The sequence below is a fragment of the Labrus bergylta genome, chromosome 6 (assembly GCF_963930695.1).
Source record: "Labrus bergylta chromosome 6, fLabBer1.1, whole genome shotgun sequence".
Taxonomy (NCBI): domain Eukaryota; kingdom Metazoa; phylum Chordata; class Actinopteri; order Labriformes; family Labridae; genus Labrus; species Labrus bergylta.
In genome coordinates, this window is record NC_089200.1 from 25,746,566 (window position 1) to 25,769,329 (window position 22,764).

The 22,764-nt window shown below is 38.2% G+C and overlaps 2 protein-coding genes across 3 annotated transcripts in view; both read left to right on the top strand.

Annotated features, from left to right (window-relative positions):
- LOC109982366 (inactive N-acetylated-alpha-linked acidic dipeptidase-like protein 2) overlaps positions 1–14,038 on the top strand; it is a 504,674-nt gene extending 490,636 nt beyond the window's left edge. For both annotated transcript variants that reach the window (XM_065956060.1, XM_065956061.1), the window contains one exon: positions 8,859–14,038. In XM_065956060.1, the coding sequence (XP_065812132.1) occupies positions 8,859–9,105 (247 nt within the window). In that variant the 3' untranslated portion in view covers positions 9,106–14,038. The remainder of the gene's footprint in view (positions 1–8,858) is intronic.
- Positions 14,039–15,589: 1,551 nt separating this feature from the next.
- Positions 15,590–22,764, top strand: part of si:ch211-51h4.2 (uncharacterized) — a 68,647-nt gene continuing 61,472 nt past the window's right edge. Inside the window, exons 1-3 of the mRNA XM_020632306.3 lie at positions 15,590–15,808; positions 19,828–19,869; positions 21,496–21,569. Coding sequence (XP_020487962.1) covers positions 15,664–15,808; positions 19,828–19,869; positions 21,496–21,569 — 261 coding nt within the window. The 5' untranslated portion in view covers positions 15,590–15,663. The remainder of the gene's footprint in view (positions 15,809–19,827; positions 19,870–21,495; positions 21,570–22,764) is intronic.

Genomic DNA, 22,764 nt, shown 5'->3' on the forward strand with positions numbered 1-22,764 from the left:
AGCTCTCTCAGAACGTTCGTTTTGGTGTGTGTGTCTCTTTAAATGCAATGAGCCCCCCCAAAGTTTTCTTGGTAGACATCACTCCTCTGTAGTGAAAATAAAAATGGCAGACCTGTGCAAAAGTTTTGTTCTAGTTTGGGGGTGGAGACCATGGGTGGAGATATCAGGGGAGGGGAGGGGATTTCTTTTTTTAACAGAATCCTACTCTGACATCACAAGGAGAACAAATTTAAAACGGAGCATTTTTCTCTGTGTTGTGAGACTTATACAGACCACAAACAAAGAACTGGATGGGTTTATTTCACATTTTGTGGGTCAGTAGACTCAGGTTACTCAAATATACAGTATGTTCAAAAACGCTGTCAAAGTGGATTTTTCATAATATGTCCCGTTTAAACATGACATAAACCCTGATTATTAAAGTATCATTTAAAAAAGAGGCTGATACAACAGAGGGGGTAACATTTATAATGTTGGTTAGGTTTTTGTTTTTGTCCTATTACAAATAAAGAAAATGTTTATCTGAAAACATTTCTTGTTCAAGTTTGGAAACATTTAAAGGCAGGGTTCATAAATTCCTCCAGATTTTGGTTGAATTGTCTTTAGGTCCTGACAGAAATTAATAACTTATGTGCTCTGAAAAAGAAACAAAGAAAATCCTTCACTGCAGTAGTTGTAAGCCTGTAAAAACTTCGACCAATGTCTTCCACGAGGTACCAATCTGATGAACCCATCAGGCCTCCATGTCTCCCTGCTCATTCTCTATCCCTTGCGTGCACTAGCCCACACTCAAAGTCTGTCACTGATGACAGAGTTTATACTGTGAGTTTGTTGTTGGCCGTTGTGAGTAATACAATAGTCACGTTTTTTAACATGTATGATGATAAAGTTTAGTGTTTTCTTACTGCTGAATAAGACATGAGACGAGGTAGTTTCTAAGCAATGCAAGCGATGAGCTGAGGTCCACTGCTGGAGCAACGGTGCTCGTGCATATAAGTGAGGGGCGTGGCTTTTGAGGGGGCACAGAGGGGAGGGGGAGGGTGTAGACGGAGCACTGAGGGAATGCTATTTTCAAATCTTCTTTTAATGTCATTTTCCAGTCACAACCTGTTTATATGATAAACTGAACTACTACAGAACTACTACAGCCAGTAAAATAATCAGCACACAGCAGCTTTCCTTGTCAGATATCCGGAACAGACAAATTGTGAGGAAAGCAACGTTGATCTTGTTCAGCTCTGACCGACCTCTCTTGGAGGAATTTGTTCTCCACCCCTCTGGTCGGAGGTACAAGGCAGCCCAAGGCTAAGACCAACAGATACAAATGTCTGTATGTTCCTAGTGCAATTGATGCTCTGAATCTTCTTTAAAACATGACTGCACTTTCCAGCAGCGTTTTATTTATAATGCTACCATTCCAGTGTCATTTTCAACGAGCAGATGGATTTTTTTTCTTGGTTGTATTCCATCAGTTTTTTTAATTGTTGTGTTTTTGTCCACTGCTGTGAATCACATTTCCCTTACATGGACAATAAAGATCTGAACTGAACATATGGTTGGTTTTAGAAATGTAGAATATATTTTATATATCCTACTTTAAATTTTTGTCTCGTGCTACAAGACTATCAACTTTTGTAGCACAAAAGGCAAAAATGTTTAACTTACAGCCATGACACAGCCATACTGGGCGGCTGTGGCTCAGTTGGTAGAGTCGTCGTCTCTCAACTGGAAGGTCGAGGGTTCGATCACCTGGGCAACGTGGGTATCCCCACGTCCGATGTGTTCTTGGGCAAGACACTTAACCCCGAATTGCTTCGGTGGCAGTGTATGAATGGGATAGTTACTTCTGATGGATGATACTACATAGCGACCCAACCATCAGTTTGTGAATGGGTGTAAAAGTGCTTTGAGTAGTCGGAATCCACTCTGATCCTGTATTTGATCATGCCTATAAACCTCTCTATTTCAGCCCTGCTCAGAACAGGCTGTTTCTGTGTCTGTACCTTTAAATGTAAATGAGCTGTGTCTGACCACAATCTCTCTAGCAATTAATTTAATTGTTAACAGTGAGAACGCAGACTCAGAAGGCAGAACAAACACCTAGCTATGGGAGTGTCACTCATCTGGAGGATGGGTTACTGCCCTTTGTGATGTCACAAAGGGAAAATCTCCAAAAGGCTTGTTTGAGTACACATTTTCTGAAAAGTGTAGCAGGCAGAAGACGTAGGATGGACTTTTCTCATAATTAGGTTTGTAGACGGACTAGGGACACATATTAATATTAGAAAAGCATGGTAAAGTATTTTTTACATAATATGTGGCTTTCAAAATCCAACAATTTGAGCATGGTGTCTTGTAGAGCTCAAACAATATTATTTTGTGCTGATTCAATATTATCACAATTCTTGGGCTCTGATTTGATTCATAATACAATCTTGAAGTATTGGGATAAGATGCTGTGCATTATTGTGATTTTCTTTTCCTTTTAAACTAAATTTGAAGTGGATTATACAATATGAGTGAGTAGAATTACACAAGTTATGTTTCCAAAAACAATGTACATCATGTGCTTTTTTTATTATCAACTATTTATTGTTCTTACTATCTTTCAAACACTCAGCTGCAACATCCTGGCCATCTGTTCCCACAAAATCATTTTCTCTGTGATCATTATCTGACAAGCATCTGTTTTCTCTGTTACTAGGGCAACGGGTCCCGTCCCATCTAGCATAATCGGTTGCCAGGAGCAGCTAAATGCAGCCCCTTATTAAACAGCTCAGGAGACGTTGCCGTAATAGCCCCCAAAGCGGCATAATAACATTCAGAAAAAGACGCTGGATGTAGGAGTTACCTTTTTTGTACTCACACACTGCTGACTTCTCGCTCTTTTTGTTCAGCTTTTTGCCAACAGACTTGTAAAAAGATGAAAGGAATTGTTGTGTGGGAGCTAACAGAGACTAACACTAACATTAATCAATGAGCACCACAGCAGCTCAATGCTACAAGAACATTCACTAACTTTAGACAAATGCCTGCGTTTTACTGGATCCTAACACCGTGATCCACTTTCTGTGGATGACAGCTTTTTTTCAGGTTTTTTTCTTGTAAACATCTAGCTAAACTCATGAGCTAATCAGCTAGCTATTCTTCTTCCTATTCTTGAGATGGTTGTATGAAACCGAACACAGATATCACAATGGTGGTTATTCTTTTGCATTAGGAGGAGTGAGGCCAGATTGATAAAACTTTCTTCATTTATAAGCTGGTTCAGTCAGAGGAACTGATGGAGTTATAGCTTCATTAATAACCTGAAAGACTCTGAGCTTTTGAGAAATCAGTCAAAATGCATTCATTGTCAGCCCCTTTTTACTTTTGCTAAACTGGGGCAGATGGTCATCAAAAGAAGCACTAAGCCTGCCAAAAAATACTTCTTACTTAAGTCAATGCATGAACAGAACTGGAGAAGGGTCCAAACAGACATTTACCTGATAAGGGGGACTGTGCAGCTTTGCATGTAATCTTTTAAAAACATGTTGAAAACATTGCGCAGAAAAAAAAATGTTTGAATCCTACAATCAAACACAAGATAATGAGGAATACGTCAGATTTGATCTGAGTAAAGTTTTCAGTGAATCGCTGTACACATTTTCTGTAACAAGAGAAAGTCCTGATTCCTCAGTGCAGGTTCAACCAAGAAGGTGTCTGGGAGGAAACTGTAGCCCAAGCTGACAATGAGTGAAATCCACAGTAACAAGGGTCACTGACCATGACCTTGATACAGTGTTTTCTTACATTGTTAACCAGTGGGCCTCTGTGCCGCCCCTGAAGACTGCTGTCTGGAAATCCATGCAGAAGCCTTCAGTTATAGTCCCTCCATTATCTGGAGGCTTGGCGTTAGTCGTTCACTCCTCCTGTTATTCTGGAGACTACACTTGGTCTATACTCTCACGGTCATCTGGAAATCAATCAATTTAAGTTGGCTCTCACTTTTGACCTGGGCCAAGTAGACATTTTCTCTTCCAATTAAAAAAGGACCCTCTCTAATTTCCTGGTTTACAGGACTGCAAGCTATACCAGCTAAACTTGAACTGACTTAAAATAGTAGATCTGTCTTTGAAACCTGTGCTATGGATTTTGGTTTTGGGGATTTAAGACAGCTGCCACAACTCATTACAGTTTATTTTACTATCAGACAGTTCTAGTTCAAAGAGCAGACAAATGTCTTCACCTTAAGTTGCTGAATTTTTAAGCAGCCTACCAAGGCTTCCTACTTAATTCATAGGAATTTTTTCCATTATGCATCACTAAGGGAAGAAGCTGGCAAGGTAGTATCTGGATGCACTTGAGGGCCGTTTGCTCTGTCTGGTTGAGGTGCACAGTGTACTCGGATTAAGGCTGTGCTTTTGTTAAACTCGTCTGTTTTAGGAAAAATGGTGGTACAATGTAAACTTTGAAACCATGTATCTCTGGTTTAACGTAAAATGTTTTCTCTACACTGTTTAAGCCAGGGTGTTTGTTGGCCAACAAACAATGGCATGTTACTATTGTTACTATCATTTTCAGAGTTTCTCAAAGGGTGAGTTGACAGTCTTTGAACAGACCTTTTATAAAAGATGTAAGGACATTCAAGAAATATATTCTTTGTTTCGTCTTTGTTGTCTTTGGGTGAGAGGCGGGGTACACCTTGGACTGGTCACCAGTCAATCACAGGGCTGACATATCGAGACAGACAACCAGCCACACTCGCATTCACACCTACAGGCAAAGAGATTCTCCGACGGGGATTTGAACCAAAATTGCAAAAAAAAAGAAATTGCACTAACCACTGCACTCCACTCTGTTTGTGCAGGTGTGTATTTCAGTGTGATGTGTGAAGCATGTTCAAAAACAATCGAATTTCGATAAATTAAGTATATTTTCTTCATCTTAACTCACTCACTTTAAATGATTGCATAAGCCACAGTATTGCCTCTTTAAAACTCAACCCTTGCTTCTCCCCTGTAAGGCAGCCAAACACACAAACACAACATGAAGCTGTCAGTGTTGAATAAATGCTGCTGCCTCTGTGTGAATAACACCTGGGACTAGCACACACAGTTTAAACCCAATTTGTTGTGTTGCAGAGCAGGAGACGGCGTCCATTAAGAGTGGATGTCAGGCTTCCCATGGGCCACTCCAATCGATAGCAGATGTCTTTATTAACACAGAGGTGCTTCAATAAGACCTCTTTCATAACCGGATTTTCACAGACAGATGGTGGATGAAAGCCTGTTGGTTGTGGAACATTAACAGACACGACGACATTGGTTCTGAAACACTTTTTTTTCCCTCATCACAGCACTCCCTTTTTGTTTCTGTACTCTTTAATCACACTGAATGCCATTCCAATATCTTACAAAGTTTTTTTAAAGAATTTGAAATCAAAGACTGTACATTCATTCATTTTCCAAAAACACATTAACCAAACTCAAATCGATATCCATCTGTTCATGGCTTCAGCCTCCTTCATTACTATCATGGAGCGTACTACTTTTTATGATAGTATCCAATTCTTGCAAAGGATATTTTCCAATGAGTTTCAGAAAATAATAAAAATGTATACATACCAATTGTTTTAGAACTGATGATGAATGTATTTATCCATGTATTTTTCAGTACTTTGTTCTTAAAGTACAATAAGAATCGCTTCAAACTAAATGTCTTTGTAGGTTCTCAGTCATCCAGGTCATGGTAAATTTGAAGCTTTAATATCTAGTTCCATCCACCAGAATGTTTAGAACTGAAGAAGCCTTTCGGAGGAGAGGTGAAAAGTCTTTGAGCTCTTCAACCAGTCCAGTTGGCTTTTGGATCATCTTCGAAGCTTGAAACTGAACTGTCAAACACTCACAGAAACAAGTGGAATGCTAAATGGACCTTCTCGTCTTCTGATTACTCAAAAACGTATTAACACCGCAGGTCACACCTACCAATTAAGACAATGATGAGAGAGGTTTCTAAGTAAAGTGTCCATTAGTATTAACTAATCCATTCCTACACATTCATATGCCACTGACGGAGTACCGGGAGCTTGGGGTCCAGTGTCTGTCCAAGAACATACAGTGTCTGACATGTAGCTGAAGGAGATGGGGATCGAACCCCCGACCTTCCGTTTGAGAGAAGACCAACTCTACTTCTGACCCATAGCCGCCCCAAGATCTAAATTTCAATCTCCCTTTCCACTTAAAGTCGATTTACTGTAACATCTCTACAACTCTGTGTATCTGTGATATGTGTATTTAACTAGCTTAGTTTAAGTTCCCTTTTTTGTTCCTTCTCACAGCATTTTTCTCCAAACTAAAACTCTAGCCCAAACAAAAAGCAAATACAATAAAAAGTTGTTGATTAAAAATCTGCTTGAATGAAGTAACAAACTCTCTCAAACATGATTAACACTATAACACTATATTAACAAATAATACATTATCCTCCTCAGCCCACAAAGACTCCCCCGTGTCATAAACTGGGGTCTTATGGCAGAGTAGATCCAGACTCTTCACAGGGCTCTGACCTTGAGTCTAAATTGTATGCTGAAGGTCAGTGTTCCTTCACACCCTACGGCGCCCGACCTGTGTCTTAGCAGATGAAGAATCACTCCACTTACTCTCTAAGACTGTCTGTTCAGCCACTTTGAGAAAAATCAATGTTCTCCAGCCCGGAGGAGAGCCGCACTCCGAAGTTGCTGCTATTCTGACCTACAAATGACTACTCGGCTGTACCCCGAAGGCTTCTCTGTGTTTTTATATGTGATTTCATTTTATGTGTGTCTGTATGTGTGACAGGAAGACAAAGAGACATAGATCCAGGGGACTTTACAGTACAGTAATTCATATTATACAGCATGTGTGTGACATGTCTGTGATAGGAAAAGAACTGGAAAGTTTTTGTGTGTCCTTGTATCAGTTTTTGATTTTCCTCTGTGGAGTCTATGAATTGTAAATTAAATGTAGCTGCTTAGCATTAGTTGGCTGCACATCATTCGTATTAAAACCTTCAATTTTTGTGTTTAAGATCCCAAAGCCCAAAACACAGTCTGGATTGTCAATCAAATCTTTATTTATTCTCGAAAGGACATTGAGCTTTCCCTCATTTCCAATCGTGTCAAGGTGACAAGCACATTTAAAACATGTAAACAACACAACAAATATAATCAATGCCAACGACCATAGAAATAGAAAACAACTGGACACAAAGTGGCTAATGAAAATCCTAAAACCTGCAATAATGACTTCAACTGTATATTTACTGATAAACTGGTGTCATCTAGGCTCACTTATTTTCAAATAAGTGCCTGATTACAGAATGATTACTTGATAAATTATATGTGTCTGTCAGCGCCTATATCTTATTGGACTTAAAGCTGTTTGTTTGCACTTCCTGATGTTATTTTCTCCTCTCTAGATCCTTGCTTGGGTTGTATTACTCTCTGTAATGGTAGAGATATAGGCTCAGACAGTCCAAGAAATCTCCCTTTGCTTTTCCCTTTGATTTCAAAGATCAAACCAGCTGGTACCAACCAGGTTGAGACCAGGCTGTTTGAAATAATCTCTTTGGGGAAAAGCCAAAAATCCTGATCCCTTTGCACTGGCAGATGTATAAATAATGGTATAACAGTCACTGGTCAAGCTTACAAGCAGGTAAAACAATATGACTAGAATTGTATCCACTGAAAAGCTTTTGCACAGACATGTTGGTGTGCCAGTTATTGACATCAACAGAAAGTAGAAAATAAATTATTTGTTCCTCGAAAGGCTCCGGCAGCACAATCACAGCTGAGAGGTTAAGTTTACTGACTAGATAGGCTGAGTTGTTGTTTCAGCATCCACATGTTTCTGAAGATGACCAGGCCCTCAAATATACCTAATGCTTAATATAATTAAAATGGCAAGCTATATAAAATGACCCCTCTGTACAGTTAACGTGTAGAGAATTTAGCGCTAGTTTTTAATCGCATGTTTGAAACCATTATTTTGCATCTAAAAATTAAAAATTCTTAGGCTTTTATTTTGAATTATTGTATATTCTTAAGCTGAAAGTACTTTATCTGCTGTTTGAATCACAAACCCGCCAGATTGAAGGTTATGACATGACATCCAACTCCTTATGGATCAGTTACTTAGGTCAAACAGCTCAAAGGAACGGTAACAAAGGTAAATGTTTGATGTTGTAAGGTGGATATTACTTTAACTCGTCAGCTGAGCTGTCTGAGAGTTTGTTAAAGTGAAATGAGACATTCAAAGATGCAGCAGTGTCCTTCTTTTACATCACTGTAACTACAGGGAGACACTGAGGAGGCTTGTCTACTGTGCACCTAAAGGGACAAAATAACATGAACTCAATCACGATTTAAAATAAACAATGCATTAATTCAGACATTAATTAATCACAATTATGTAGTTAATCTCTTTTTTTTTGCTTTTTTTTTGCTTTTGGAGCCAACCTCAGGCTGAAACTGGGACTGCAGTTGTTTTGTACTCACACATTGGCTTCATTTTTCAACACCTTCGTTTGCTGCTTGGGTAGTAAAACCCCTCAGGACAAGGGCTGATGTGACTGTTGTTTGTGAAAACCCAAACTGTCTCTTAAATGCATTTGATTTACAGAAACATGATTTGAAAATTGGTATTCTGCAGATTAACTTAAGAATAAGGCAAAAACAAAAAAGCAGTTTGTCACAAGCTGTGATATCAGAATAAAATCCTTTATAGCAGTTGTGGATAATGAATATGTATTGCATTATTATCACTATATTCTTCAGTTCATATTCTGTGTATATATAGTTATACATTGACACTCTCCTCTCTCATCCTCTCTCTCCACAGGAACCTGTTATACAGCCTGCCAGGGAAGTCTCCTCAGTTTTCCATCCTCAAGTTCACACAGGAAGCCGTCCTGCATTGCAATGTCTCCAGCAAAGCAGCCAAACACAACTCTGCAGACAAGGAAGTCCTCTGCCACAGCACCATGAACCAGTCTCTGTCTCTCATCCTCAGGGCCATCCGCTCAGCGGAGAGGCTGGTGGGCTTTGGCTTGGACTTGTTTGAAAATTACCCAAGTGATGCAAAATGATCCTGGCTGACACAGGTGAGCTCGGATGCATTCGAGAGCAACAAAAAAAAAAAACGCCCTCTGAAATTGGCTTGTCAATTAAACACCAAAATCTCAATTTACCCTTAGTCCTGGAAAAACTGAGAATCAGTGCAGAATAAAGGGACACGTTTTAGACATTTTACTTTAATTATCTTCATATAAAGGGGGGTGAAAATGTTATTTTTTCTAATTGATGAATGTATTGAAACTAAGTTGTTGCAAAAAAGCGTTGAAATATGCAAACAACGCGAAACAATCAGGCAAATCAAATTGAACTAAACTAAACGTCCTTTCTGTCAAAGAAGACATGATGATCTTAAAATGACATCTTACTTTATATGATCAGACAATCGCTCTGTTTTGTTGACAAGTTTTATCTTTTATTCCTTGACAAAAACCAGCACAGGAGGTTTTTAAAAGAAAACTAAAGCACCTTTTTAAAAAAGACAGTCAAAGAAAATAGACAAATATTTGCACTCTGTCTTAAAAAAGTGAAGTAGCCATTACATTGAGGACTTTACACATGTTTACACTTACGTTGTACACTCTTGGGAGGAAGCAGATGACTGAACCTTGGCTTCCTGCAGAGGGATCTACTTCCAGGGCGAGCTATGCAGGTTAGCTTTTTCGTGGTTAGCCAGTTGGCCCTTAGCTGAGCTGGGTGGCATGGAAAGTTGTAATACAAGAGTTGTCTTTCCCTACTCTCTTTGAGGTCTTTTGTTTTAAGATACATTGTAGGTAGTCAATCTGCAAAGGACGTGGACATAACAGGATATCCACACCTACATAAACAACTGCTAAAGCAAGAGAATTGTAATGTATTGACATGAGGACGTCGTAAACATCTGTAATATTGGCAGAATTTGATAAACAAACTTTTTTTAATCAGAATCAGCCAATGCATGAAAACAACAAAATGCTACTTGATCCAGTCATGTTTAGCATTCATAACAATCTCACATAGTAGATTAGATAGAACATTTCTCGAATGCTTTAGCATAAACAAGCGAAATTAAACTGCAGATTGGCATCACAACACAGTCATTCCAGAGGGATGCATTTACACCCATTATTCAGTGTTTGACAATTGCACTCAATCTCCACTCGCCGCACTCTCCTGTTTTCTCAATGACTCTTCAGACACTCTGCAAACTCTTAATATTTTAAGTGGTAACAGCCAGTGTTATCTCTCAGCCTACTCTTTCTTTTTCTTTTTTTATTCTCCTCACATTCACTCCCTTATGAATGCCACCATGCAGTCACCTCTCTCATTGTGCTGCTCGGGACAAGACACTTTGGATTCCATGGCTGATTGTCTGGCTTTAACAGCCTGCACAAGCCTGCAGAGAAAAATGAGCAATAAATATTTGTGTCCTTACTGTTTATTCATAATTTAGAATATAGAATGGTAATAAAATAACATTATTAATGTGAGAAAGAGCAATAGTGTGTGATGGTAAATGGTTCTTAAAGGAAGAACGTGCAACATTTTACAAATAAATATAGCAGAAATCAAGTATATCCTCTGTAAATGTGTCTCTGAGTCAAGACTGTTAATGAGTGAGAAGCTTGAGTCCCACTGGCTGTGTTGTTAGCTGTGTTTACATCATGTTTACATCATGTTTACATAGACAGGACGTCCAGCCGGCTCCTCCACTTGTGTGTATAAGCTCTTTCAGAAAAGGACTCGAGAAAAGAAGAAGAAGATACTGTTTATTTGAATGTCACATAAGTGTTTTTAGATAAAGGCCAGTCTGTGTAAATTGACCTGCTAGTTGAAGCTACGAGCTAACTAAGTGTGCTAACATTAGCCTGCTAACACAACGATGCAGGCCACAGGCAATTGCAGCTCGAGCAAAGGACAATTTTGTCCGCCGCCTGCGCTTAATGGTGCTTCATTATGGTACGTTCTAATTGATAACTCCTTCGTGGGGACTCGAGTAGAGAGGGGTTGGAGGTGTGTCGCTGAAGGAGAGCGGAGGCTTAAGTATGGCGGAGGTGTCACCAAGCAGCAGTTTGTTTTGGTTTCATGCTGGCGCTCAAGGGCGACATCTATTGGATCAAAAAGTCGCACATTCTTCCTTTAAGCTGTAACCAAATCACTCAGTCCAACCAAACAAGGCTGCAAACCACCAGCAGCTGTAGCTATCCTTTCACATCACAGGAAGTAATGTAATTCAACATTTATGTAAACTACTGGTGATGGAGCTTCGGGGTGTTTTTTGTAGCTAGGCATGATGTGTCATAGAATAGTGTTTGTGTGAAATAAAGTAGTGCAGTGTTTTTTATACTACGAAGGGAACTGTTTCATACCATAAATTATTTGTAAAACTCTGAATGTGACTTTTTTTAGCATGAAGGAAAGGTGGGATTTCGCAGCTTTTTGAATATCTTGGTAGGTCTGAATTTTGTACAGGTATTATACTTTTAAAATGTTCTTTGAAATGAATCACCATCTGAAAAGATACCAACAGCAATCTCTACAACTGCACCTTAACCTGCCCAGTTAACCGGTTTATTCTAGTGCTATATCACAATGATGCAGTCAAATCAGCCAAAAATGTTTAGTTTTTTTTTAGATTACATTGAAATGTGCAGCAAAGATTTGATACACAACATTTTATAAAGTAAAATTGATGATATGTGTTTAATTGTCCAGTTTGCAATACCAAGTTGTTTTTAAAAACAAACTTGTCAGGGATGAAAATGATAAATGTCCGTGCTTGATATCATGTGCCTTTATGAGAATGAAATGCTTTAATTTCAAAGAGAGATTGTAAACCAAACAACGATTAAGCTCCAAATTTTTACATTTATCACAGAAAAGTCAGATTACCCACCACTGTTTCCTAAACTAATCCACATGTTTTTTTACGTAGCAACACTTGATGCAGGCATTTAAGTGTATTCACACTGCACACAAGCAGTGATGAATGGCGACTGCTTTCTAAATTAGTACAAAGATTATACCGCTATAAATTACAAACACCATCATTTGAATGGCTAACTTTGGCACAGTTAGTGTTTGACTACTTGTGGTAATTCAGACCACCAGAAAACCCCCAAATTGTCACAATCACATCAATAAACCAAGGCAAAAGTTAGCTTAATGTCCAATGGGAATGCACCTCCACTAAAGCTTATGTTAACAGTAACAACAAACATTCATGCTAGTTAGCTTGTAAACAGTGTAGAAAATGACGTAGTCCTTTATAGTATTGTCAGACCAAAAGACAACAACGACCACACCACAAAGACGACTGGTGCTTTAAATTAATAAAAGAAATGTGAGTTAGTCGGGGGGCGGTAGTGCAGTGGTTACTTCTCGTGCCCCATGTTTCAAGGCTTAAGTCCTCCAAGCGTTCGGCCCGTGTTCTAATTGGACTCGTTTCTCCTTTCCCCACATGTCATTCCCCACTCTCTCTCTCTCTCTCTCTCTCTCTCTCTCTCTCTCTCTCTCTCTCTCTCTCTCTCTCTCTCTGATTTCTGACTCTATGTATCCACACTCACTCTAAAAAGAAAACGCCCCAAAATAATCCTTTAAAAAGAAAAGAAAATGTAAGTTAGGTTTTTTTTTTTAAATGTTGTGAATGTTTTGAAAAAGGGCAAAAGTACAAACCAAGCAGTGGACAATAGATTCAATAAGCCATGCAGCATAATAAGCTAGTATGATGCCTGATTTCAAATCGCCATCTTTAAAGGAAATTTCACATTTGACTGAAACACATCAGTCGTTATTCAACCATGTTAGAATGAACTGCACACTGACACAGATAGAAATAGTTTTTATTACAACCATCGCGGCTTGTAGAATATAAAGTCTGTCTCACAGCATGAATCGTTTGCATGTTACCACACCTGTACAGAAATACTGTGCTATCACTTCAAGCTCGTATGCAATAATGTTGTACATAAAGGTCTTACAGTAAGTGGTTCCCAGCAGGTTATTGATTATTATTTTTTCATTCACTACTTTCCAGGTGGCTTGAAATGAGATGGTACTCACATTCACTAATTTAATGTCAGTTAAACATTGCATTACATAAATGTGATTTGCAGTAAAAAAAATAAAAAATAAATATGCATCATTGCACAGGTAGAGCCTACACCCTACCTCTGAAGAGAGGCTCACATGTTGAAAACTACCAGAAGTGGTTGAACCATGTGCTGTTTACTGTGTACAGTATTTATTTAAATATTTGGAAAGTAAGGTAAGGAGATTGTCCATTGTTCTGACAGACCCTTATTCTAAGACCCAAAAAGTTTGATACATTTTCCAGTCCATCAAGATGCACATTGCCTGAAAGTTCTTTAAAAAAAAAGACTCTGAATTAACTCTACAGGGTGAGTCTGTTTCCACAGTTTCACTTCATTCATGTTTGAACAGTTGGGTTTTGGAAACTATGGGTTTTTGTTTCCTGGATCAGGGGCTGTCACACAAATATGCTTTTTGCCAATTGGGAAACATTTGGTCAAATGGGATCTTGAAATAATGGCCTTTCTGAACAATGGCATGGCACAGCGAGGTTGACCTAATATGCAATGCTAGATCTCTCTTTAGAATTAGACAATGCTGAAAACTGCTGTTTTGTGAAACTTGCACACAATTTGTGAAATTATGAATGTTCTGTGTTTTGTCATTATGTCCTAATTGCACATAAAAAAATAATCAGAAATTGTCTTTTTAAAAGTTTAAAATCATAAGAAAAAGGTTTTAATTAGAAAGAAACTGACTCTTCCTCTCATTTGAATACTGTAACTGTTAGTTGATCTTATGATCATTATGGCCTGGTTTCTGTATGCATGACCCTTTCAACTTCTGTAGCTCTTATCAGACTTTTTTGGCATGTTTTTATTCTCTGAACTGTAAAATTGTTGACTTTTTTAAACAATAAAGAACATTTTAAGCATCTGTCTTTGTACCTTCTAGTGTCACCAATTGCAGAAAGACGAAAGACGACCCATATTTCTGACATACTTAGCCTGTATTTAAAGCATTCACATGTGTGAGCTTGCCTCTGCCACATTTGGTTGTCCATGGCAAATTAAGTTTGTTCACACAAAACTAAAAATAACTTTAAACATGAAGGGCCTCAACAAAAATCCCTACACTGCGTTCAAACTGCAGCCAAAAGTGACATCAGTCAGACTTTTTCTTTTTGCTTCTTTGTGACTCAGATCAGTGTGATCAGCACAATTCACCTGGAATCTGAAATTGACAAATCAGATCTGGACTGAACTTTCATAATGGAATCCCACAGGAGTCTGATACAGGCCACATTTGAGTAGCCAAACATAAAAAAATCTGATGTGAGAAAAAATATCATAATTGAGCATTAAGGCTTGCACATAGACTTTAAATATTAATGGACAAAACCTGAGTGACCTCTCCCATCTGTTACTGCAGGGGGATTTGGAGTCCCATTAATGGTGGTCACCATGCTGGAAATGCTGTCTCAGCCTAACTGTCAGTGAACCTAACAACAGGCTTACAGCTGGAGCTGAGTCGGGGGTTTAAGCCTCTTGACAAACCATTACACCATTGCTTGTTAATCAGGTCAGCTATGTGCCTTATTGTGAATAACTCCTATCCTTCATCAAATCAAAATGGATGAGTTATCAAAAAAAATCACCCCTGTACAGTGTGTGCAGATCGAGACATGAGCTAATCAGACCTAGTTTGATTTTTGAACCAGGCTGTAAACATGTTAAATTGTACTGTAAAAAGCTTTTTTAATGGTTGTGTATTTAGCTTCCTGTGCTTCTTCTGCCAGCCTCTAGGACGCTTGAAGAACTGCAGGATTTTGCACTCCCGCATCGGCTTCATTTTTCAACACCGGAGTTTGCAGCTTGGGCTTACAATGTGAACGCAGCCTTCGTCTGTAGTGTTAATGGAAGTTGTGCTCTAAACACAGAGTTGGATAATAAGAAAATGGTTACTGATGGTATTTCATCTTATCTTTTACTTAACTTATAAATGTCAGTCGCCTGTCATAGCGAAGAAACAATCTTTTACATAGATAGTCATGCATCCAAAATTTATTTAGATGCAAATAATTATTTATTTATTTATACTGAATGACATTAATCACTTTGTTTTATTTTAACTACTTTTAATAATGATGGAATTTCATTATGTCCTACTGAGTTTAGGGAAGTCTTGTCTTATATTCACTATAATAAACCATACTTTAGTTTATTTATTGATCTATTTTTCACAATTGATCTGTTACATATTAACTTTATTTATTATTTAGTGTTAGCCTGTTAAGTTACATAAAGTATATAAATGTAGGACATATAGGGACACATAAATGTAAAATCCAGGAAGCTGCCTTCTGCTAAATTCATTTTCCCATTATCTATTTTGAGCTACTTTTCATTTATCAAGCTTGAACTGAAGCCCGTCATCATCCGTATGCACAGAAAACCATCGGGCGCGCGCAGCATCCGGAGGACCGTGCGCGTTCCCGCGTCGCCAGAAAGAGGGGGCGGGCAGGAGATGGAAGCTGTGGAGGACAATATAGGGTAGTGAAAATGATGGCGACCGATGCAGAGGAGATAAGAACCCAAACAAGCCCCTGTCCCATCCCCGACAACAGTCTCAGCACTCTGTCCATCAAAATTACGCGGAAAAACCAGGACAGACACTGGAAGTTGCGGTTTATATACCTGCAGTGCTGTGAGTACCGACACACAACGCAATGTTTACAGTCAAACACCGGTACAGGCCATACACACCCGCTCACAATGTAGCGATGAATGCGCCGAAATACTATTATTTCTAACAGAAATGTTTTCCCTATAGCCACATAATAAATGTGCATGATAATATTTTCGGAGAAGCGGAGCTCACATTCAAGGTGTTTCTGAGGGATTAGGACTGATGGTAGATTCCGTTTCAACGCTCGCGAGGGTAAACACGAATACATACAGTATTATGTAAATAAATAAATAAATCCAGCTTGAATATTGCAATTAGGCCTAGGATATGTTACTTAGCAAAATATGCTCTTCTTTGAATAAAAAGGATGAACAATGTAGTTGGGCTTGCATTTAGCTAATATACCAACTTTCCTTACATTTTCCTTTTTTCTAGCCTGGCTGCTATGACAACAATATTTATCATGGGAACTATTTCAAAAAGTTAAATCTGTCCCTGCAGATTGAATTCTCTCTTCTCAATAATACTTTAGTTTTTGCTAAAAGTTATGACAACATTGAATTATTAGCCTACATAAAGTTTTAAATAACAACGAGTTTTCTCAACAAGCCAATCCTTCACTTTCATTACTGTCACTATAGTTAGCTGGCTATGGACGTGGTCTGTTTCATCTAACATTATTCTAAGCTTAATAACTATAGACCCTAAGCTTTATATTTCAGGAATGACTCAAGCGTAACCTACTCATCATATGTTGCACAGCCTCTAAATACTTGAACTCACTGATTTAAATGTGTTGTGTTTTTTTTTTTTAAATATGTTTTTTTTTTAAACACATGTCACAGAAATATTCAATAATAATCAATAATTCTTGTTTTTTTTTGTGCCTATCCTGTAAATATTCAAATGTAGCCAGCTTTAATTAGATTAGTTCAATTTGTGTTTGGGATAATGGACTGCTGGAGAGTAAACACATTATAATCCACTACTGAATAATTAAAGCTTCCTCCTATCTCAACAGTCAGCTGCTATAGAGTTATGTTTGCCTACCTGGAAATGAGCATCTCGCAGGTTCCCTCATCATAATCGTATGGATTTCTTTTTTCAATGACTAGTGCTGAAAACAAGTTTATGACCCATAGCCTAAATGTTTTGTTCACCAAAATGATCTTCACATATGAACACTGCTTTCATAATATTTGAAGCGTAAACGCAATCAGCAAACATGAAAAGCTTGTATGTTCTGTTGTTCTGCGTTGGTATGTGCCTTTCTGTTTTCATGCGGATGTGATTCTTTATTTTAATTTTTTTTATTGATTCTGATGAAAGCAGCAGAATGTTTGGCAGCACTTTAAGTCCAAGACAAATTTCCCAGAGGGGACAAAAAAGTGGATCAGATCATATCATATTATAGTCTATAAAAGAACTACAGAAGGGTTGACAGACTTAACGTCACCACCGCTAAGCTTCTGACATACGAAGATGATGTCATAGCCATCTTTTTGTTCCTCAAAGTTAAAATTGTTAAATTAAAAAAAAAAAATGCATGCTATAAATAAATTCATACATTGAGCAAATCCTCACATTTAGAAGGTGGAACTTGCCAATGTTTTGCATATTCGCTTGATAAGTTACTTTAATTATAAGGACCCTCATCCCCCACTCCTTTCTGACATAAATGTAGTGATTTCTAAAGCATTTTCATACTGAAATGTTTTCTTGTAACTACCTGTGTCACATTGTTGCATGTTTCATCCAAAGGACAAAATGACTGAGCCACCAAAATCGAAAACCATTAAATGTTTATTGGGGTCATTTAGCCTCATGCTCCAGTCGGAGTCCTCTCTGTCTGAAACACAACTTATTGAGTGATTCAATTAAATTACTGTGCAGCGATGAGAACACGGACAGTATTGAAAATATTATAATGACATGTCTAATTGCTGAGGCCACATGTGAGGGGTGGTGGAAGAGTACAGAATACATGAGAGGATTGATAAGAGAAATGTGAAATACGACCAGGCTGATTTAAAATGGCAGCTTATTTCTAGTGATGATTGGAGGTCTGTGGAGTGCAAGTGATGGATCTGAATGCGACAGAAAAGTGACCGCCGTCGTCAACCATTGATATGGTGACAGAGAGGCTGCTTGATGGTGTTTATCGTCATCCCAATGAATGGTTTCACAGCCGCCTCACTGACTGTATGAATGGACTTTCTGGAAATGTGAGGTGTAAACTAAAGAGCTTTCGGATCAAAGTAAAACTTCACAACAAGATTTCTTTTCTTTAAAGGATTTCATATAAATCTTGTTTGGCATGAAGTAAATCCGGTGTATTTTAAAGTTTCTTGTAGTTAAAGAAAGGATGTGCAACATTTTACACATACATACAGCAGACACTTCTGTAAATGTCTCTCTGAGTCATGACTGTCTACAATGAGTGAGAAGCGTGAGTCCCGCTGCTGTACTGTTGTTGGAGCCGTGTTTACATCATGTTTACATCGACGAGAAGGCCGACTCCTCTCCTTGAGTACAAGTTATAGTCATGAAGACATGACCATATATGGAGGCTTCTCAGCAGGTTATCCACCCTGCTGTTGATTGAGCTGCAGTCTCGTTAATAACACCTATGCAGTGATTTGTTTAGCACACTTGATGAAGCCATGGGCGAAACACATTGTTTGTTTGAAAATGAAGGCTAAATAAACAGAAGAAGCAATTTGGCCTTCTTGTGCGCAGTGAATCCACTTATTTTCAGTTAAGCCATACTGTAAATCCTCAAATAATAACCAGGGTCTTTTATGTACTAACATGCAGAAAGTACCTTTATATGAAGGAGGCTTTCGATGAGAGGAAGGCCTTTACATTGTTCATATCTCAGTACAAAGTGAGTATTTTTGAACGAATACTATTTGGCCTGTTAGAATTGCCATCTGTTGTTACTTGTACTTTTAGATGTGTGTATGTTGATATCTTACGTTAGACGTCAGACGTGTTAAGGTGGGAAAGGAAGGTTGAGTGGTCTGGGTTTTTTGCTCTAATGTGGTCTTTCCACCTCAGAGTGATAAGAGTGAGGTTGGACATGTTGGGTGTGGTAGAATGAATGATTTTAGATATGATGTGTGCAGTTTTTGAGAAAAGTGTTTCATTTTACAACTGTGGGAAAATTGAAAAAGCTCATGGAGCAGTAGAGTGGGACGGGTTGCAGTGAAAGCTCAGCAGAGATATCACGGCTGGTATTAAAGTTAAGCTTGTGCTGCCTGTTGGGAACACAGGCTTTCTTCTAAATGTTATTTTCAAAAAGACTCATACCTGGAAATTGAAATTGCCAATCAGTACTTTTTGGAGTCTCCTCACTCTGGCTTCAACATGATTTGACTCGACACCTCTTTGACATCGTCTCAACAAAAGAATTAGTGCTAAACTGTGTTTAACTTGTAGAGTTATTGTTATGGTTGACTAGAGATGAACCGATCCACTTATTTTCAGTTCCGATCTGATTCCAGGACTGATTCTAAAAACTTTCAACCATAACTAATAGTGTTATTGTTGTTGGTTTGATGTGTAAGGTTACACAAAGCTGTAGTAAACATTTATTTTTGCAAAGAGCAACAATAAAAATATAAAATACATAAAAATTTAAACTATTCCAAAGAAATGTATCTGAACTTTATGCTGACTTCACATACAAAAACAGGAAGCAACAACAACTGTGAGGTTTACAAAATAAGTATTTTAAACTGAAGTGTAAGATTTGTTATTTTCATCTTATAGAAGGAACTGTTTCAATCTCGTCTGAACGTCGTCATGGAGACGATTTGTGGGCACTTCTTACAGTTCAGTCTGAATGTCTAATATGCCTAATATAATGCTTTTCTTCGAATCCCAACATTTTCCACTTTTAAGAACCTTAGTCAGTCCTGAGCAGAAACACAAACTAGATTTTCACTTTCACTGTCAAACAGTTTGTCTGTCTCAGTTTGTGGCTTTCTAAATGTTTAAATTGATCTGACAGAGCTTTGTGTTCTCTCCTATAGATTTCTTGACCATAGCAACAATACTGGGAACTGGAATCCTTGGTGAGTATTTCTATGTTATTACATAAGACGTAGTGTTCCCAAAGGTTAACTTCCAAACACCTGGCTATCACACTCATTTGAAACTATGGTTGGATATGAAGATTTGTTTTGGGTTGCAGAAAACAAACTTTGCACAGAAACACAATGAATGTCCAACAAATGGACTTGAGCTTGTGTAGCGCTTTTTTAGTGTTCTGACTACTCAAAGCACTTCTAAACTGAAGGTCACACCTACACATTCATATCCTGATAGTAGAAGTTGGTAAATAAAGTGTCCACCAGAAGTAACTAATCCCATTCATATGGATTTATACACTGCTGACGAAGCAGTGGGAGCATTTGGGGTTAAGTGGCTTGCCCAAGGACACAAGGACTCACTCCCTACACACATTCAACACTGCACTGACCCTCCTACTTTCAAATCACTTGTCAAAACTCACCTCTTTAAACAAACTTTTAATGTATGACTGTGATGTATTTCCTGTTTTTTGTAGTTTTACCTTTATTGTTGTTATCTTTATGATTTGTATGTAATGTTGCAGTGTCTGTTAGTCTGTCCTTACTGTGCTGTTCTTTCTGTTTTTTAACAATTGTAAAGTGTTTTTGAGTTTTTGAGAAGCGCTTATAAATAAAATGTATTATTATTATTATTTATGTGGCTGCATTAGCTGGGGATCGAGCCACAGCCACCCCTGAAGTGATTGAAAACATAATCATTTAAATTTGAAGATCCTTAAGCAAAGCTGCTCAAATTGGTGGAATACACAGGAGCTCAGTCTGCAGGGACTTGGATTGGGAACAGGAGGGTCGCAAGTTCAAGTCGTACAGTCCGGTAGCTGGAGAGGTGCCAGGTCACTTCCTGGTTACTGCCGAGGTGCCCTTGAGCAAGGCACCGAACCATGGTGCAACCAGGTGCATGTGTGTGTGTGAAGCATGTCTCTCAAAAAAGTTCAAAACCAGAATTTCCCCTCAGGGATTATAAAAAAGTTGTGCAGTTGCCTCTCGTCTGTATTAAGCCTGTGCAGTCTCCATCATCCTCACACTGTCTCTTCAGAGCAACACTATTGTCTCTTTATACATTATTGTACTGACTTCAGGTTCTCTGGGTGTGAATGGGCATGTTTCTCTCAACTGATATATGGTTCTTAAAAGTTTGCTGAGCTCTATTTCTATTTCTACTGGACTTCATTTTATTACATCAGTTAGTTTTGGAACATAATCAAGCCGCTGTCCATCTTTTGGCTTTCATTGGCAGAGCAAATTTAACGGTGGTTTATGAAGTGTAGTTAACACAAGAGAGATTTTTGTAGAGGTGGAAATTACATGGGACATTACATTTAACTGCTTTGTTTTCAGCAGGGTCTTCATGTAGTTCCATAAAGGTGGAGCCCTTCCAAGTTAATACTTGTTCAATCATTTAAATCTCATATTGAAATCAGCACCATCCATTAAGTTTTATGGTAAGTTGAAGCCAAAGAGGAAAGGAGTGTCTGTCGGAAAGAATTACAAGCTGAGACAGTGATAGACAGGAGGGGTATATGTGCATACGAAATTTAAGACATTGTCTACTAAAAGTCTTTGTTGGAAATCAAATCCAAAACAGTTCTATGTTATTTCCATCTCTAGGTCTTCCAGTGACGATAGCCCATTCAGGACTGGTGCCTTTTCTTATCTCCTTTCTTGTTGGCTTCTTTGTCCAGGTAGGTAACACATGACCTCAGTCCACTCATGTTATAATTGAATCTTGGTTGAAATTCAAGATTCAAGATTTTATCAATAAAATGGAAATTAAATGGAACTGAGCAACATGCTGATAGATATTAGTTGTACGGTGGTCTTTTTTTTAATATTCTTCAATATTTTCTTTAAAGAGCACATATTATCCCCCTTTTCCACCTTATAAAAATGTTCCCTGTGGTCTAAATGAAACATCTGTGCTGTGCTTTGGTCAAAATATAACATGACTCAAGCATCAGAGGAGGTTTGTGACCCTGTATAAACCAGCTCTCTCAGAACACTCCGTTTTGGTGTGTGTGTCTCTTTAAATGCAATGAGCCCCCCCTGAGCTTTCCCGGTAGACATCACTCCTTCACTAGCGAGAATAAAAATGGCAGACCTGTGCAAAGGTTCTGTTCTAGGCTGGGGGTGGAGTCCATGGGTGGAGATACCAGGGGAGGGCAGGGTATTTCTTTTTACCAGAATCCAGCTTGTGAAAATTTGAAACAGAGCATGTTTCTCTGTGTTGTAAGACTTATGCAGATCACAAACAAAGGACTGGTTGGGTAAATTATCTACAAATACCCAACATTAATCCACCATGAGCACGAAGCAACATTAAGCAAAGTTACAATAGCAAGAAAAAACTTCAGAAAAATGTAAGATCTGACCAAGTGTACAGAAAGCTCTACTACATAAATACATATCAGACACATGGTGAGCCAAAAATCCCTAAACCTTTTCATCTTTAAGCAAAATCTGCTTTTTATATATGAAATGATCATAACCTGTGTTATGCTTTTGTTGGGGTTATCATTTTTACTGATACTTTAGCAACTTCTCCAAGACACACTTAAAAAATGAAATCATCATTCTTGATGTAACAAATGTTAGTAGTATAAAGACTTTTTATGAAGGGAGCAGCTGTGTTAAGGAAATGTCAACTATCTTCTGTAATGTCAGAGTGATAAACAACCAGAATACACGCTCAAACAGCATATCTGTAAATGTAATATCTTGATAAACACAAAGATTGAAGCCTTTTGCTGCTTGTCAGAGTTTTGGATATTTACATCCAGTTTGTTCCCTGTAGTATAAAAACCCAAATCATATTTGGTCACTTCTTAAATATTAAGAGTCTTAAATTCTTGCAATCACAGTTCTTCTTGAATAAACCTA